Source organism: Chiloscyllium plagiosum, unplaced genomic scaffold (assembly GCF_037043375.1).
Source record: "Chiloscyllium plagiosum isolate Xiang-an unplaced genomic scaffold, Cpla_swu_hap1 HiC_scaffold_20, whole genome shotgun sequence".
Classification (NCBI taxonomy): Eukaryota; Metazoa; Chordata; class Chondrichthyes; order Orectolobiformes; family Hemiscylliidae; genus Chiloscyllium; species Chiloscyllium plagiosum.
In genome coordinates this window covers 16,531,781-16,550,529 of record NW_028270158.1, presented here as the reverse complement: position 1 = coordinate 16,550,529, position 18,749 = coordinate 16,531,781, and the positions used below count along the sequence as shown (strand labels likewise).

At 39.5% G+C, this 18,749-nt stretch overlaps 1 protein-coding gene and 1 pseudogene across 6 annotated transcripts in view; one reads left to right on the top strand and one right to left on the bottom strand.

The window, feature by feature from the left end:
- The window catches only part of axin1 (axin 1), a 130,714-nt gene that overhangs the window by 100,730 nt on the left and 11,235 nt on the right, over window positions 1–18,749 (top strand). For 5 of the 6 annotated variants that reach the window (XM_043711956.2, XM_043711948.2, XM_043711951.2 and 2 more), the window contains 5 exons: window positions 816–953; window positions 4,445–4,995; window positions 14,754–14,930; window positions 15,321–15,563; window positions 17,501–17,608. In XM_043711956.2, the coding sequence (XP_043567891.1) occupies window positions 816–953; window positions 4,445–4,995; window positions 14,754–14,930; window positions 15,321–15,563; window positions 17,501–17,608 (1,217 nt within the window). The remainder of the gene's footprint in view (window positions 1–815; window positions 954–4,444; window positions 4,996–14,753; window positions 14,931–15,320; window positions 15,564–17,500; window positions 17,609–18,749) is intronic. The other variant, XM_043711957.2, reaches the window with a different exon arrangement.
- LOC122560416 (large ribosomal subunit protein uL15 pseudogene) lies at window positions 1,597–2,070 on the bottom strand (annotated as a pseudogene).

The following is an 18,749-nucleotide window of genomic DNA, read 5'->3' as shown; positions in this document are numbered from 1 at the left end:
CCCCACCCCCACCCTCCTCTCATTTATCTCTCCACCCTTTGGGCACTCTGCCTGTATTCCTGATGAAGGACTTTTGCCCGAAACATCGATTTTCCTGCTCCTCTGATGCTGCCTGAACTGCTGTGCTTTTCCAGCACCACTATTCCAGAATTCTGTACAGTTAGATTTGTGATTTTGTGAAGTTTTTCTATGCTGTCTTCTTAACTCTGATAACAGGGATCAGACTAACACCTCTACCCTTGCATTGCCTCCAGCAGTTGATTGTCTCTTGCTAACTAAAGTTTGATGCAACACCCAAGGTGTGGACTGACCAGTCAACAGTTTCATTACAATTTTCTGTGCTACACCATTAGCATACAAATCAATGTTGGTTTGAAATCTTGTTTGGTTTTGTTTTATTGTTGCAGGCTAACTTTATTATCCATGTTAACACTAGCTGTGAAGCTCTTTTCACGTCTTGCCCTTTATTCCACTGTGCTATATGTTAGTTCCTATAAATCTGTCCCTTTTCTGTGCAACTTACTCTAATTTCCAATTTGTATTTTCCAGATCCACTAACCATCCTCATTTGGTACCACTTTGCTCTAAGATAATTGTATAATGTTGAAACTCCAAGTGGTTTGTTTTTGTTAAGGGAAATTATCACTTTAATAATTCTTGTAAAGCTGGATCCTGTTTCTTGTGCTTATTCAAAATGAATTTAAAATGCTGTTAGCTCATTTCAATATTTTACTGACTTGGTGAGAGAGCAGTTCCTTCAAAAATTTGTATTAATGTCAGCCCTTTATTGACATGTAATAATTTGATCTAACTAGCGCACGTATCGGATGCCAAAGGATATCCATGTTGAACCAGAAAAGTTTGCTGCAGAACTCATCAGTCGGCTGGAAAGTGTGCTGCGAGAGCGAGAGGCAGAGGAAAAGCTGGAAGAACGGCTTAAACGCGTAAGAGCGGTAGGTTTTGTGATGAGAGTTTAAACCATAACATACATGCATCTTAACTCATCAGATGAAAATGAAGTCTTTAACTGCAAATCTAAGGCACTGTTGTCTGGCTTTCTCAATTGTTACAATGTATATTATTTTTGGTTTTGTAATTGCTATGTGGCAACAGACACAGCTGATCACCAAAAATAAGCCGATGTGGTACATAGGTACCCAATCCTTTTTCCGAAATCCTTGGGGCCAGTTGTTTTTCAGATTTCAGAATAAATGACATTGTCACAGTGAAATAAAAAAAAGTCTTAGCAAATAGCAGACCCACGTGTGACTAGTACGAGCGCTGAAACACAAGTGATGCCTGCTAGTGCTGGGCCACGCCGCCACATCACATCTGAGTGACGTGGGTTCGAGTAGGTGTGGAGTTGGGTCACCTGTTCACATGCCAAACAACCTTGTTATACAGAAAAAACTTCACGAAAATAACTTTGGATTTCAAAGCTTTTTGGATTTCAGAATTTCCGATAAAGGATTGTGTACCGATAAAGGATTTTGTGCAATGATATTGCACAAAATCATTTGAGATATTGTAAACACATCTTTCAGTACATTGCATCATTTAATCCATGCATTTATTTTTAAGTCTATGCATTCAGGCTTAATTTTCACTTTTAAAGTGGCAATATTTTATTAACACCAATTTTAAAAAAGATGCTATCAATACACAAGCTCCACCAACTGCTTTCGATTTTCTCTTCAGCTTTCCAGCTGAAGAACTTTGCCTTGACAACAACTGGTTGTTTAGGCAGCCCACCTTTGCCTAAAACTTCATAGTAACAGGATGTAGACCATCAATAATAGGTGATGGTCCCTCAGGTTCCTTCACACAGTTTAAGCGGGTCTGTTCACTGGTCAACATCCAGATTGATTGTCAGACAGAACAACTGATTTGAAATGATGTTTCATGCCAGCTTTTCCAAAGAACCCGAATGATGTTTATCAAAGTTGATTCTATGGTGCATGCCACCAGCCTTCTCACACCATCAAGATGTTTCCTTTGTTTACCAATTTGACCATGACTGTGGTTAATAAGTCCACTCAGCTTTTTGGTTTTTTCCAATCTGGATGGCATCTTGGCAGATAGAATTCTGAAAATTTGGCTATATTTGCATTACGCACTGATGCTTCTAATTGCATTGTAAACCATAGGTTGTTTCAATCATTTGTCTATTTTTCAACTTCATTAAGTTTATTCCTTTTTCATAACTGGCCTCTTTTGGTGAATGTGGTAGAATTGATAAATAATCTGTCAACTCTTCCACACTCCACATAGCACTGCATTGTTTTAATTGGTCAAATGTGTTTGTACTTCAGGGGGAAAAAAAGTGATTCCTGCCTGTTTTCTTTTTCTCAAGGTGTTGTTTGAATGGCTAATTGGTCTGAAATTACGGCTGTGGGTTTCGATGTTTCCTGGCAGCCATATTATGGTTATCTGTGCAACTGTTTTAGTTTCTGTTTTAGTAATCTGCAGGTATTTTATCCCCCACGTGAATAATATTCCCTAATTTTAGGAACTGAAATATCTTTCCTTAAAGTTTTTGAATGAAATGTTGATGTTTATAACAAAATTCATTGGTGGTAACAATCTGTATTGCGAAGAAGGTAACATTTAATTTACGGTCATCAATAAGATAGGAGAAAGGTAGAAGGAAAATATCTTGTGGTAATTTATGATTAGGGTTTTTAAAACAATTTGTGAAGCTTACATGTCTCGTTCAGTTTTTTGAAGTGCACAGTACATTTTAGTAACATGAATATTTAGCCAGACATATCCTGTGATGTAATTAGTATTCAATTTAACTTCTTTTTTGATCAGGAAAGTACTTAAGAATATTCATGTGCATTTTGCTTCAAATAACAATGTACTTATAAAATATTAACACCTGTAGTTAGTGACATAAGATGCTAGCGTTCATCATCGATGAACTGATCCAATAGTGCCATCTGCAGGCCTATAACATAATTTAATATGGTTTTCTCAATCACATTGCTGTCACAATTCACCACACTTGATCCACACATGACTTTTTGTTTATTATCCAATTATGTGGATGTCTTTTATGTGGCACCTAAGAATTCCGATATGACATTTCTGTTGCTGTAATTAGATATTTATAGATGACAGAAATTTTAAATTAGATTATAAACATGTAACTAACATGGCAAGAACTTTAAGACAAACTCAAAGGTATTTTAGTTCGTAGCCCATGATTTATTTGAATAGTCTTTTGTTTCAGTTTATTTTGGACTTTTAAAATAGACTATAATCATATTACCCCTTTTAAAAAGGAAAAGAGAGGTCAAAGTGAACATAGGTCCCTGTGGGGAGATACTTATGGGAAACTAGAAAATGGCAGAGAAATTAAATATTTGGCATCAGTCTTTACAATGAAAGATGCTTTGAACATCCACAATGCTAAATAGTATAATTCCATCACCATCACTAGAGAAATAGTATTAGACAAACAAATGGGGTGACAGGCTTGCAGTTTAGGATCCTAAAAGAAGTATCCACAGAGATAGTGGAGGCATTGGTTCTAATTTTTCAAAAATCAGAAGGGATACAAGAAGATTGAAAAACTGCCAACATGACACCCCTATTCATAAGGGATGGAAATAAGCAGGTAACTATAGGCCAATTAGCCCAGCATCTATCATTGAAAAATTGTTGGTATCAATTATTAAGGAAGTAGTAGCAGCATGTTTGGAAAATCATAACCTAATCAAGCTGAGTCAGAACAACTGCACAATAGGGAAATAGTGTCTTACTAATATTAGAGTTTTTCGAGGAAATCTCAACCAGATTAGATAGAGGGCTACTGGTAGATGTTTTGTGTTTGGATTTCCAGAACATATTTGACAAGGTAAAGTTTTGTGAGGTACGTCACAAGAACCAGTGATATTGGGGGTATTATATTGGCATGGACAGGAAACAGCAAGTGAAGATAAGGTGTTCTTTTTCAGGTTGGCAATGTATAACAAGTGGGGTTTCACAAGGATCAGTGCTGGGACTGCAGCTGTTTACAATATATGTTAATGACTTGGTGGAAGGAAGCGAATGTACTGTAGCAAAATTTGCAAACAACATAAAACTAAGTGGACTGACAAATTGCGAGACAGATACAAACAGTTTATATATATTTGATAGGTAAGCAAGTGGGCAAAATGTTGGCAATACTTCTAAAATGGACTATAATCATATTGCCATGTTAATTTTTAGTAATGTAGTTAGTTAGGATGGTTAGGGGTTCTCAAAAGTTGAAAATATGACAGCAAATGAGATTAAGACCAAAAGAAATCAAAACCAGTTCTATAGTATTATATTATTGGAAAATACTAAGCTTTTAGTCGGAGGCCACTGTAAAAGATGGATCTAAATGTTGAAGCAACCATTTGACAATGAATATGGACTAAAAGTTACATTATTTCTTTGATTTCTCTTGTAGGAGGAAGAAGGTGAGGATGCAGATGTTTCATCAGGCCCGTCTGTGGTTAGTCACAAACTACCACCTGCCCAGGCTATGCACCACTTTAACTCACGTTATTCTGAGATGGGCTGTGGCGGATTACAAGTGCGTGATGCTCATGAAGAGAATCCAGAATCCATTCTTGATGAACACGTCCAGCGTGTGATGAAGACCCCAGGTTGCCAATCTCCAGGACCTGGAAGGCATTCTCCAAAGTCCCGCTCTCCTGATGGCTTATCTAATGGGAAGGCTACAAGTTTAATAGGAACGGTGCTACCTTCAGGGCATAAACATGTGTCCAAGACTGGTGGGAAAGTAGAGGCTCCAAACATGTACCATCACAAACATGTTTACCACCACATTCACCATCACAATGGGATGAAACCAAAAGAACAAATTGAGGCAGAAGCCACACAGAGAGTCCAGAGTAACTTCTGGAATGCTGATTCACACCACTATGCAACAAAATCAAGGAACTATTCTGAAAGCATGGGTTTGGCACCTAATTCGGTGGAGTCTTCGAATTATGGGTAGGTGAAACCATTGTCCTGTTGTTTTTCTGTTAGTAATGCTATACTGACTGCTTTTGAAAGCTTACCTAATGCTTCAGTAAGGAATTGCATTACAGAATCTTGCTTTGAGGCCTTGTTGATGACCCAGTTATGGCACCTGGTCTGCACTGAGTTCAGTTACCTTAATTGTGATTCTAGTGGGAGTGCTAGAGTTCATCTCAAACTGATTAGAAGAGACTTTGGAATTAAAGCTAAGAATTAAAGCTCAGTATTGATTATTATGACAAGCTTCCATACCTTCTGACCTGACCTGAGTGATGTCTTAGAAATCTGAAGACATGGCTAACCTGGATACTCAAATGCTTAAAACTGTACTTGTGGTCTTGCTAGCTTTAAGTTGGAAGAAATAATGGCTCATCAGAGTCTTTGTTAGTTGGGAAGCTAGAAAATGTGCCAACAGATTTCCAGTTAATCAAAAATACTAATACAGAACTTGATATTCCTTACTGTTGTAAAAGATGCTTACAAAATTCTTGCACGTCGATGACGAATGGGACAGAAACCAAAAGTGGACTGGACATTTAAACTGTGGATCTAGGAGAGAGGCATGTTAATGGAGAAGTTTGAAGATGATTGAATGATCAGTGTCAGCGAAGTGAACCGGATGGATCAGAGCTCTGTTAGGTGAAGACTTGGCAGGTGATGGACAGCCAGAAGAGAGAATGCTTGGGGGTTGCGTTTTGTACAAAGGGTTAATATACTTATCACAGTGTTGTTCCTGGTGAGTATATAGGTTATTGGAGGAGTTCAGTTAGCTCAATTAGCTAAACAACTGTTTTGCAATACAGAATGATGCAACAGTATGGTTTCATCACCTGCACTGGCTGTCGTTACCATGAAGGACCCTCCTTAATCTTTTCAACCATGGTGACCCTCAGGTTAAGCAACCACCAGTCATCCTTCTGAAAGAACGGTCCTGTGGAACTATAGCACCTTTACCTTTGAGAGGTTATTGGTGCACAAGGAATTTCTATTTAAGGGGAGAAATTTTGGAGTTCTTTTTATGATTTATAGAGTGACCAGCAATTTTGCACAAAGAATGGATGGAGCAATTGAACTAGTGACTGTTGTGCTTGGTGTCAGGGAGAAAATGTGGTAGGGAACAATTATGATATTTTTGGATTCACAATAACTCCAAGATGACGCATTTTCGAGATCTGGAAATAAATCAAGGCTTTGCCTGAAATTTGGGTGCATCCATAGTGACTTCAGGTTAGAGTGAAATGCTGGGTGCTGTATGGTGCCCTTGCATTACCGTTTCTACTTTTACATTATTGACTTGGATTCTGCAGCATAGTACGTACTTGTTAAATTTTGTAAACTATACCAAACTAAGGAGACAGTTAAATTTTGCGGCACACTTAGGAAGAACAATTAGACAACATCAACTTCATCTGTGAAATTTTGGCCCATTTATTATATCCATATCCATTTTTAATTTCATATTTTCTCATTGCAGCTTACTTTCCCACCTAGTTTAGTGTCATCTGAAAACCTGATTATGGTAGAGTCTATGCCTACATCCAAGACATGATTATAGATTTATTAAAATATTTGAAGGTTCAGATTGTATGAGATCATAAAATATTTTGTAATCTTGTTTTAATGTATAGGGGAACCTCGATTATCCGAACATGATAGGTGGGCACAATTTGGTTAATCGATTAAATGCCTTTCCTCTGGAGCTCAGAGGTTTTAATATCTGCTCCCCGTTCAGGAGATGGCTGCAGCAGCAGCACAGTGAGTGGGAGCCCGTCCCTGTGCAATACCGCTCCTGTCCCCCGACCCCGTGCACACTCTCCCCCTCTCTGGGCGGCTGGACTGGACACCAACAACAAAATTGCTGTAGTTGCCTTTGTGGGGTAAATCTCCAAATAGCACATACTCACGCATGCAGCCACAGCCCCCCCCACACAGCCCCGTTTTACTGCAACGTTTTGACAGGTTCCACCTTTGCCCTGTACAGGACAATGTTGGAGAGATTATCTGGGGAAGCTGAGTTTAGGGTACACCCCTGTGTAGAACTTCAGGGAAAGCATAGGGGGAGAGAGAGAGAGAGAGAGAGAGAGAGGGCGGGCAGACAGACATTCATTTGGAGATGGTGCCTGTTTGATCGCTGTTGGAAACATGTCTTTGTAATGTGTCCATTGGGACCTCGAGATCTCCTTTGGATAATCCGATTGTCGGATAATTGGAATTCGGATAACCGAGGCTCCTCTGTATATGGTCACTAAGGCAACAATGCCAAGTTACTGTGTATATTAAAAGTAATTGAAAATCAGCACAGTTTGTTACATTGAGGTACAACGGCCATATTTGGATAGTGAATACTGTCTCAATCAGATTACCAAAATACAACGGAACAGTGAATCTGGAGAATTGTTTCAGGAATCACTAAACCAATCCAATATACTGCTAAGGAGAAAGTGAGTTCTGCAGATGCTGGAGATCAGAGTCAAAAAGTGTGATGCTGGCAAAGCACAGCCAGTCAGACAGCATCTGAGGAGCAGGAGAGTTGACGTTTCGAGGATAAGCTCTTCATTACGTTCCTGATGAAGAGAATGGCTGTGCTTTTCCAGCACCTCAATAAACCACTAATCCCTAATATTTAGGTTGAATTAATATATTTGAATTTATTTGCCCTTATTAGATTTTCTGCTCAATCATCCTTTAAGTATTGCAAAATAGTGCAAAGATTAAACAAAACGTTACTTCAAATTAAACCTAAAGCAATGAGATCCAGTAACCCAATTTAGAGCTAGAAAAAAGTTCAAAATTAACATTGAAGCATTCTCTTTCTGTCTTTGTGTGGCAATCTCTGACCATGTCTTAAGCATTAACAGTTGCTACAGCTTCAGAATTGAACATACATACACTTCCAGAAAAACAAATATCTCTTGAATTTTTTAAAAGCTCCAAAGCTGAATTTTGGGACTTGGGTAGGAAATTCCATATCCAGCATTCGGGGCTACTATTAACTTAGGAATTGCAGAGGAAAATGGTCATATCTGTGAGAGCTGCAGAATAAGTAAACTGTAAACAGAATGAAATTTTATGACAAACTTAAAGTAGCTAATGTGAATGTTGGTCCCTTGGAAGATGAGATTGAAGAGTTAATAGTGGGGAACACAGAAATAGCAGTCACTAAATCAATATTTTTCTTCAGTTTTCACTATGGAGGACACCAGTACCATCACAATAGTAATAGGTAATGCAGAGGTTGTAGAAAGGGAGCAATATGCAACAAATATCATCACAAGAGAAAAGGTACTGAGCAAATTGTTGGAATTGACAGCAGACAAAAGTTCCCAGGGTCTGATGGCCTACGTTATAGGGTCTTGAAATAAGTGGCAGCAGAGATAGTGTATCACTTGGTTATAATATTCTGAAATTCCCTGGATATGGAAATGTTCCAGTGGATTGGAAAAATGCTAGCATAATACCTTTATTCAAGAGCACGATGCAGAAAGTAGAAAACTACAGACCAGTTTGTTTAATATATATTGTTTGGAAGTTGTTAGAATCCATTTTTAAGGCAGTAATAACAGGACATTTGATAAGTCAAGAACACAATCCATCAGAGTCAGCGTGATTTTATGAGGACTAAATAATGTTTGACCAATTTACTAGAGATGTATAAAGCCATATAGATAATGGTGATCCTGCAGATGGACTCCAGAAAGCATTTGATAAGGTGTCACACACAAGGTTTGTGCGCAAGGTAAGATCACATAGGGTTAGGTGTAATTTATTAACTTGGACAGAGGATTTACTAGCCAACAGAAAGTGGGTATTTTTCTGATTGGAAAAAATCAACTACTGGGATGACACAGGGTTTGGTCCTTGGGGCCCCAACTATTTATAATTTGCCTTGGATGCTTAGATAAAATGTACTGTAGCCAGGTTTACTGATGACCCTAAAATAGGTGGGGAAGTAGCTGCAGTAAGAAACTTAAAATGGATTGGTTAAGTAAATGGGCCAAGTTTTGCAGATGAAGTTTATAGTGGATAAGTGTGAGGTTATTCATTTTCGAGGAATAGAAAGGCAATTTATTGAAATGGGGTGAAACTTCAGAGTGCAAAGGGATATGGGTGTCTTCATGCATTAATCGTAGAGAACTAGTATGCAGGTACAGCAGGTAATAAGGAAAGTTAATTAAATTTTGGGTTTTTTTTGCTAAAAAGAGTAGAGAATGTAAGTAGAGAAGTGTTGCTGCAACTGTACAAGGCAGCCTGTACCTGGAGTATTGCATTACAACTTGGTCCCTTTACTTGAGGAGGGATGTAATTATATTGGAGGCAGTTCATTTAGATTGATTTCTGAGATGAGGGATTTGTTTTATGAGTAGCTTAGGCTTAATACTCTCCCTGGGGTTTAAACGAATGATACAAAATCTAATTGGAGGTATACGAAAGCTAAAAGGGGATTGAGACAGTAGACGAGTAAAGGACATTTCCTCATGTAGAGTGATCTAGAACAAGAAGTCATTGTTTTAGGATAAGGGGTAGCAGATTTAAAACTGAGATGAGAAACTACTTCTGTCAAAGGGCCATAAATCTGTGGAATTCATGAACCCAGAGTGTAAATTTGAGGAGGAGATGGGGCGATTTTTAATTAATGGGTTGAAGGGTTATGGAGAACTAGCAGGAAAGTGGAGTTGAGGCTGTGATAAAATCAGCCATATCAAATGGGTGACGCAGACTCAAGTGGTTGAGTTGTCTAGTTCTGCTCCCAGTTCTTGTATTTTAAAATAGAATTCTACTATTTTTATTAGAATATGGTAGTGATAAACTTTATTACCACAGTAACTTTCAAATGAAGTCCTGTCTGCCTGCTTGCTTGGACGTAATAGATCTTGTGCTGTTTGAGGAAGTGTTGTGATTTCTCTGTGATCTGGCAAATAATGTTTCCTCGGCCAATGCTGTTTCCTCAGCCAGTGTCACCAGAAAGTGATTACCTGATCATTCATTCATTCATTTGTTGATTAAATGTTTGTTGCCATGTTCCCCATAATGTGACTGAACTTCAAAAGTAATCTCCTGATTGTGAAGTGCTTTGGAATGTCCCAAGGATATGAAAGACTTTGAATATTTTTCATAGCTGGGGGGAAGGATGATCGTGGGGGTGAGGAAGACAACACAGGTTCTGGTTGTAAATGATTTTGGTAAATCGAAGCTTGAAATTTGAGCATTCTCTGGTAGAATTTAATTCGTCGTGTCTTTTCAATATTTAACCTTGTTTTCTCCATTCGTCACATGCATTTCATGGTGATTACTAGTTTTGGCATCACATTTTCATACATCTGTTAATACTTTCTTACTAAAATGCTGTCAAGAAAATTTCATGTAGGAGTGCAGATTGAGGACTGCAGATTCTGGAGATCAGAGCTTAAAAGTGTGTAGCTGGAAAAGCGCAGCAGATCAGGCAGCATCAGGAGCAGGAGAATCGACGTTTCTGGCATAAGCCCTTCAGGAATGAGGAAGGTGTGCCACACGGGCTAAAATAAACGGTAGGGAGGAGGGACTTGGGGCAGGGGCGTTGGGAATGCGATAGGTGGAAGGAGGTTAAGGTAAGGGTGATAGGCCGGAGAGGGGGTGGGGGCGGAGAGGTCGGGAAGAAGATTGCAGGTCAAAAAGGCGGTGGTGAGTCAGAGGGTTGGGACTGAGATAAGGTGGGTGAAGGGGAAATGAGGAAGCTGGAGAAATCTACATTCATCCCTTGTGGTTGGAGGGTTCCTTGGCAGAAGGTGAGGCGCTCTTCCTCCAGGCGTCGTGTTGCCATGGTCTGGTGATGGAGGAGGCCAAGGACCTGCATGTCCTTGGCGGAGTGGGAGGGGGGAGTTAAAGTGTTCCGCCACGGGCCGGTTGGGTTGGTTGGTGCGGGTGTCCCAAAGGTGTTCGCTGAAACGTTCCGCAGGTAGGCGACCTGTTCCCCAATGTAGAGGAGGCCACATCGGGTGCAGCGGATGCAGTAAATGATGTGTGTGGAGGTACAGGTGAATTTGTGACGGATATGGAAGGATCCCTTGGGGCCTTGGAGGGGAAGTGAGGGGGGAGGTGTGGGCGCAAGCTTTGCATTTCCTGCGGTTGCAGGGGAAGGTGCCGGGAGTGGAGCTTGGGTTGGTGGGGGGTGTGGACCTCACGAGGGAATCATGGAAGGAGTAGTCTTTCCGGAATGCTGATAGGGGAGGGGAGGGAAATATATCCTTGGTGGTGGGGTCTGTTTGGAGGTGGCGGAAATGATGAAGGATGATACAGTGTATCTGGAGGTTGGTGGGGTGGTGGGTGAGGACCAGGTGGGGTTCTGTCCTGGTGGCGATTGGAGGGGCGGGATTCAAGGGCGGAGGAACAGGAGGTGGAAGAGATGCGGTGGAGAGCATAGTCAACCATGTCTGAGGGGAAATTGCAGTCTTTGAAGAAGGAGGCCATCTGGCTTGTTCGGTATTGGAATTGGTCCTCCTGGGAGCAGATGCAGCGGAGGCGAAGGAATTGGGAATATCGGATGGAGTTTTTCAGGGGTCAGGTGGGAGGAGGTGTAATCTAAGTAGCTGTGGGAGTCGGTCGGTTTATAGTAAATGTCCATGTTGAGTCAGTCGCCCGAGATAGAAATGGAGAGGTCTAGGAAGGGGAGGGAGGAGTCTGAGACGGTCCAGGTAAATTTGAGATCGGGGTGGAAGGTGTTATCGCATTCCCAACGCCCCTCCCCCAAGTCCCTCCTCCCTACTTAGAGCCATAGTCATGCAACACGGAAACAGGCCCCTTTGGCCCAACTTGTCCATGTTGACCAGGTTTCCAAAAACTGAACAGTTGTCCTTTGCCTGAATTTGGCCCATATCTCTCTAAACCTTTTCTGTCCCTGTACCTGTCCAAATGTCTTTGAAGTTTTGTAATTGTATTCATCTTTACCAATTCCTCTAGCAGTTCGTTCCACGTACAAATTGCCCTCTGTGTGAAAAGGTTGCCCCTCTGGTCCCTTTTAAATCTTTCCCCTCTCATTATAAACCAATGCCATCCTGTTTTGGATTCCTCTACCCTAGAGAAAAGACCTTGGCTATTCATCTTGTCTCTGCTCTTCATGACTTTATAAACTTCTGTAAAGTCCCCCTTCAGCCTCCTATGCTCGGGGTGGGGGTAGTCTGAGCTTATCGATCCCCTCCTTATAACTCAAAATCCTCCAGTCTTGGTAACATCCTTCTAAATCTTTTTTACACCCTTTACAATTTAATAACATCATTCCTATAGCAGAGTTGCATGCAGTAACCCAAAGACTGTCTTAAACTTATTTTCAAAATACACATCTTAAATTCTGTTTGCTGTTTTAAGTTGGTACACCAATAATGTGCTGAAAATGTGTTGCTGGAAAAGCGCAGCAGGTCAGGCAGCATCCAGGGAACAGGAGAACAAAATTCACTTTCTCCACACCAATAATGTGCACCTACATTGTGCCTTTTAGTATAGATGTTTCATGGCGATTGGCAAGGTGGAATCTGAGAAATGGATGTTGCAAACAAGAAGGTGATCTTAGGGTTGTTCAAAAATAAGTTGGAGGTTGAAGAAGAGACGATGGAGGACACTGAGTTGGTGAAATGGAGAGTGTGTAAGGATCAAATTAGAGTGAGCTTTTGGCATTTCATTGGACAGTTGTTAATAGTGAAGATAAGGAAGAGGTTCAAGTGCAAAATAAGGCAGACTTAGAAGGGATAGAGTTGTGATGTTGGAAAAGATGATGGAGAGGCATGGCCATGTAGGGATTTTAATATTGTATGAAAAAGATATGGGTTATAGAATTTTGATTGAATTCATTTATGGATAGTGGAAGGTCAAGAAGAACGTAAGAGTAGTTGAGTTTGGAGATATGAACGGCATCAATGAGGGATTCAACTGCAAATCAATTGAACTACAGGTAGAGATAATTTTAATGAACAATGTTATGGGAGACTGTATAGAAATGAGATTAAATAGGAGGCGGCTAAGATTGTCAAGTGTGGGGATGGGAACTGCTGGAGGTTGGTTTCACTTTTCTCTTTGTCTTGAGACAAAGAAGGAATAATTCTATGTCCAGAGAGACCAAAGAAAGGAAGATTGGCCATAGTGGATGGCAGAGGAGGTACTCCATGACTAGTTCAAGCTGCTTTTAATGCTTTGGTGGGAGCAAAAACCTAATTGGGGAGTTTTAAAGTTGGCTTGTGCAAAACACGGGCAGATCTGAGACTTCAACAAAGTGGGTATGTCCAACAGGTTGACAACTTGGATACCCTGACGAAGGGAGTAATAAGTCAGCATGACTTTGTCAAAAAACATTACATGCCTGTTGCATAAGTAACACTGACAAATTCAAGAACTTTGGTCACATTGTGCTTCTTAATTGCTGCCATATCCCTGTGTTCTCCAGAGATTTTTGAGGTGTTGGTGGCAGTGTTGAAGAGGATTGGAATAATATGGAAGACAGGGAGAACTGCAACAGTTCTCTGCATTTCATTCTGTCAACAATAGAGGGAATGAATCGAACTTGTCATGGTCACCCATGTCCCCAGGTCATTTTTTAAAAATTTAACATGTAGGCATTGTACTATAATTGGGCCTTATAATTTCTGTGAATAGTTGACATCGATGAACAACAAAAAAAAATCCAGTGATATTTGTCAGAAATTGAATCTTCCACTTTCTAATTATATTTGTTATAACCACTCTCAGGCCAGTTAAAACACAGGTTGTGGCCATTGGATATTTACTATTATCTTCACTGGTGTGACATCTTTCATATTCTTCCCAAACCACCACCTCCTCCCACTCCTGACTGTTCATCTGTCCGTCCCCTACATCAGTGCTTCTTCTTTCTCCCCCCCACACTACCGCCTAACTGCGGTAGTGCTTATTTATTTTCTCCAGCACCCACGTGTGTGTGCAGGTGCGAGACGCAGTGAAAGACACAAGGTGCACGAATCTTTATTCAAATTTCCACCACCAGGAAGAAAAGAAACACCCGAGTGGCCTGTGACAAGCCGTGCCCTTCACATCAAAGGACAATGCTGTATGGTCAAACAGTGAAGGGGAAGGCAGGGATTAAATCAAAATAGAGTTGGTGGGGGAAATAATGCACTCAACTCCCTGCGGCACCCACCTCTCCTGAACAAATCCAGGGTGTCGGTACATCAGTGTTTCTAATGGAAATTGCCAATTAGTGTTAAATTGGGGATGGCTTTTCCTATTGGATTGAAACTGGTCAGTCTTCTGATACCAGTTCCTTCCAAGGTGAACCCACGACCCAAAGTAAAAACACCAGTGCAGTCAGTTTTGCTATAATGTGGTAGTTTCGCTCTTGTGCAATCCAGTGTAATAACTGCACCATTTAAAGTAGTGAGGCCAGGATTGCGTTTTAACCAGTACGCGCTTTCAGACTTTGCATTTTAGAAACAGTGTCCCCAATTTGTCAATCGTGTTGTAGCGAATTCGTGTTAACAAACTCACATAATCGCAGAATGAACTGTAGTATCTTAAACTATTGAGCTACTTACTGTGCAGTGAACATTGTTTTATAGATATTGTCACTGAATGTTTGTTGTCAAAGGTCTACTGAATTCATACTAAAATTCCATTAAATGACTTACGTTATTTGCATCAACAATATTTAATGTTTGCTTTTAAATGTTCTAAACTGAGCAGTTATGCTACCATTGAAATTTCTAAAATTGACTAAGTTGCATATTGTGGTGCAGTGGTAAAGTCAACACACTGTCGAGGCGAAATACTAAGAAGACTGAACCAGGTAAAGCCGATGCTGGGAGCTACGAAACCCCTGCTCCTCCAGACGACATGGAACGGAATCAGAAGATTATGCAATGGATAATTGAAGGAGAGAAGGAAATTCACAGGCACAAAAAGGCTCCACATAAGTAAGAGAACATTTTTATGTTTGACCAAATGCTGTTGCTCCTCTGCATGGTTTTTTTTAATATATATTTGAAATCATAATATTGTGTATTACTTTAATATTTTAATCTTCTCATGAATCCTTTTCAATATTTATATTTTTCTCACTGTCCTCCAAGTTTCCGCAGAGAAGGAAATCCCCAATAGATCGTATGTGGGAGTTTTTTGTTCTCATAGTTGTAACAGATCTAACAATTACTATGATTTACAAATGTCACATTTTAAAAATCCCAGACATTATAATAAAGTAACTCAACATGGGCCAAAATTTTTCATTCTACTGTGTATTTTCTGATTTAGTGGAAATATTTGCAATGCTAAATTAATTATGCAAATTTGTCTTTTTGGTACAGTTTAAGTGGAGCTAAGAAACAAACTAATCATGATACTAGACCAAGTTCAATTGAAAGGCCAGGAGCTGTTCACCCATGGGTCAGTGCACAACTGCGAAATCCTGTCCAACCATCACACCCGTTCATTCAGGATCCAACCATGCCACCCAATCCGGCACCAAACCCTCTGACTCAACTGGAAGAAGCACGTAGACGGCTTGAAGAAGAGGAAAAGAAGAGTGGCAAACTACAGTCCAAGCAAAGGTGAGGCGAATTATCTACGTTCCACTTTTGCTTTGTCTAACTGCTTGCTTAGATTTGGGTGCTGAAAAGTGCAGCTTGTGATACTGAAGTTGGGAACAAACATTTTTACTTTCACAATTTAACTTGCTCTTAGTTTTGAAAATCTGTTATTTCCAGTGTTACAGTACCGTCTGATGCAAGGAGCTCATATTCAATCAAATCACAGATTCCCAATATAGTTTCCCTTTTTAGGAAGAGCCTGGCTTTTGCAGGGCAATTTTTTTTTGCCATGTGGGAAATATGCTTTCTAAATTGGAGGAGAAAGTGAGGTCTGCAGATGCTGGAGATCAAAGTTGAAACTTTATTGCTGGAACAGCACAGCAGGTCAGGCAGCATCCAGGGAACAGGAGATTCGACGTTTCGGGCACAGGCCCTTCTTCTCATTCCTGAAGAAGGGCCTGTGCCCGAAACGTCGAATCTCCTGTTCCCTGGATGCTGCCTGACCTGCTGTGCTGTTCCAGCAATAAAGTTTCAACTGCTTTCTAAATTGTCATCAAATCTTAAATTAGTATAAAGTCTGCTCTGACAATTTCTCAGGATGTGTGTTTTAGAGCTTTGAAAACTTTGACATTGACATGTAGTCAATGGTAAAATAAAATATGGCAAATTTTGGTTTTGGACTATGCACCATTGCATCCAGTTTCAGTTATAATATAGTTCAATTGTGTTGTCACAGGCTGTCAGATAACATACTGCTAAAATGTGATGATCTACCAAAATATTTAAACCGCCTCAGATATGCAATCGCATCAAACAGGTTAATTCTTCTCCAGGTGTATAATCCTAAACTGTGTCCTTGCAATCAACCCTTTTTTAGTTTGTGCCATTAACTAGTAAAAAACCAACGTACGTTTTGTCAGTGTGGGGCTGGCCAAAAAGGTACATTACTCAAACTTTGAAATTACAAATAATCTTTAAAAACAGCACATTAACTACTTATTGTGCTGTGCAATAACTTATAACATATACATCAAATAACACTTTTGCAGGTCCACTTTTTATGAAAATTCTCCTGAATTAGAAATGAAAAAAATATTTTCTTTAATTTCTATAACTTCAAGATTAGATACCCTACAGTGCGGAAACAGGCCATTTGGCCCAACAAGTCCACACTAACCCTCTGAAGAGTAACCCACCCAGACCCATTTCCCTACATTTATCCCGACTAATGCACCTAACACTATGGACAATTTAGCATGATCTGCAGGTCTTTGGATTGTGGGAGGAAATCCACACAGGCAGGGGGAGAATATGCACGTGGACAGTGGCCCTAGGCGGGAATAGAACACGTCCTTGGCTCAGTGAGGCAGCAGTGCTAACCACTGAGCCACCGTGCTGCCCACAGTGTAGGTTTAAATAAATTATTACAATGTTTAGGAACAAAAACTCATTTCATTTCAACAAAGTATATATTTTAATAAATTAATAACTGTTACTCGATCAAGTGGCCAAAACATGCTTAATTATTGGTTATCATATGCATTGAATGTACTATTTTGAGTGTATCTAATTGAAATTCTAATTTATAATAGATCCTTGGATATATATGTTGGGTGTACCGAGAATTAACACAATGTTCTCCAGAGATTACATGATGTTTCTGTGCACAATGTTAATAATCTATAGAAATCATTTAATGAGTTGCCTGTTGCTGTTTTCTTGCTCATTCACGTGATCAATTTGATGACTCTTTCGGCAGAAGCTTTAAAATCAAGACTTAAACCTGAAACAATATCAGAGACAAGATAATCCATAATATAAAATGAAACATGAGTGCTGAATCTGAGTAAAGCAGCAGATAAAAGTGTGTAGAAATGGCTATTAATCAGAGAGGAGGTAGCAGACGTAGCTGGAGTAGAGCATTCTAATTCCTAGGATTATTCTCCATGACACTGCAGGTATGTGCAAGAGGTTATCCAACGGGGTCGCACTTCTGTCAGGCCTGCATGCATTCCGGTGCTGAATGTGGTACCAGCCGTCTCCGACATGGATCTCTCTGAGTCAGAGTACGTCCCACTGCTGTTGATGTATTCTCTGTCATCTTAGGTTTAGATATTAGTTTGCACATAGGCTTTAGATCTTTAATTGCACTGAATTTTAATTAACTAAGTCTGAAGTATATTATTCATTTTAACCTTTATTAATTTTTTTGTTCTAGATGTTATCATTACTATTTGACAACCGAAGTATTCACTAACTCCGTGCATATTTAACTGACATTAGATTTATTATTGTAAAATTCCACCAGGCATTTCCATGTCTGAATCTCTCAGCTGCATATGTGGAAATTGAATGAGAATGATACTTTAGGTGTAGTATCCTCTAGTGCAGTTCACATAATCAGTTTTGCCTGTAATCTCATCTTCTGGAAACAGATTAGTAACTGCATTCAGCCAGTAAGCTTAGTTCGCTGCGGTAATGGAAAGGTGTTTCTAATCTACGTTTGGTGGCATGATTAAAGAAAATGCAACAGTTTGATTTCAAACTACATTTAGCTACATTTACATAATTGCTTGAGTGTATCTAACTAAAAGCTAAATCAAAGAAGGTAAGTGTGTGCAATATTGCTTATGCTAACTTTCCAACTCATGAATCTTAATTATTGTGAATATTTACAGTACAAAGGTAATTATTAGGCTTGCAGTTCCATCAATGTCACTTGAAATTTCCATTTGTTGGCAGATTACATGGGCCTTTTTTAGTGTGGATTTTAAGCTGTACAGCACGCAACTATTATATCAACTATTTACCAGAAGTAGTAACAAACAAACGGATAATGCTATCAGTTGGTTTGAATGTTATATAATTGTTGCCAAAACATCTTTATTATCTGGACACTTTTTTTAATAAATGTGACCAATTTAAAAATGATTCAAAATTATCATTTTAAGATTTCAATTTTAGCAGTTACCAACATAATCAATGGCTTGATTAATCCTTCCGATCTAACTAGAGATGTTTTATTTTTATTATATAATTACAATTGTTAACATTTTTGAATATTAACCAAACAAGTTCCAAAATGATGCAACAGCTTATAAAACAGTAAATACTGCTCCGACAATTCAAGGCAGTTAGCTCCAACACTGAAAATACCTCAATAAAAAAGTGGACCAACTCTTACACTACAGTTTTTTTTCTCTGTAT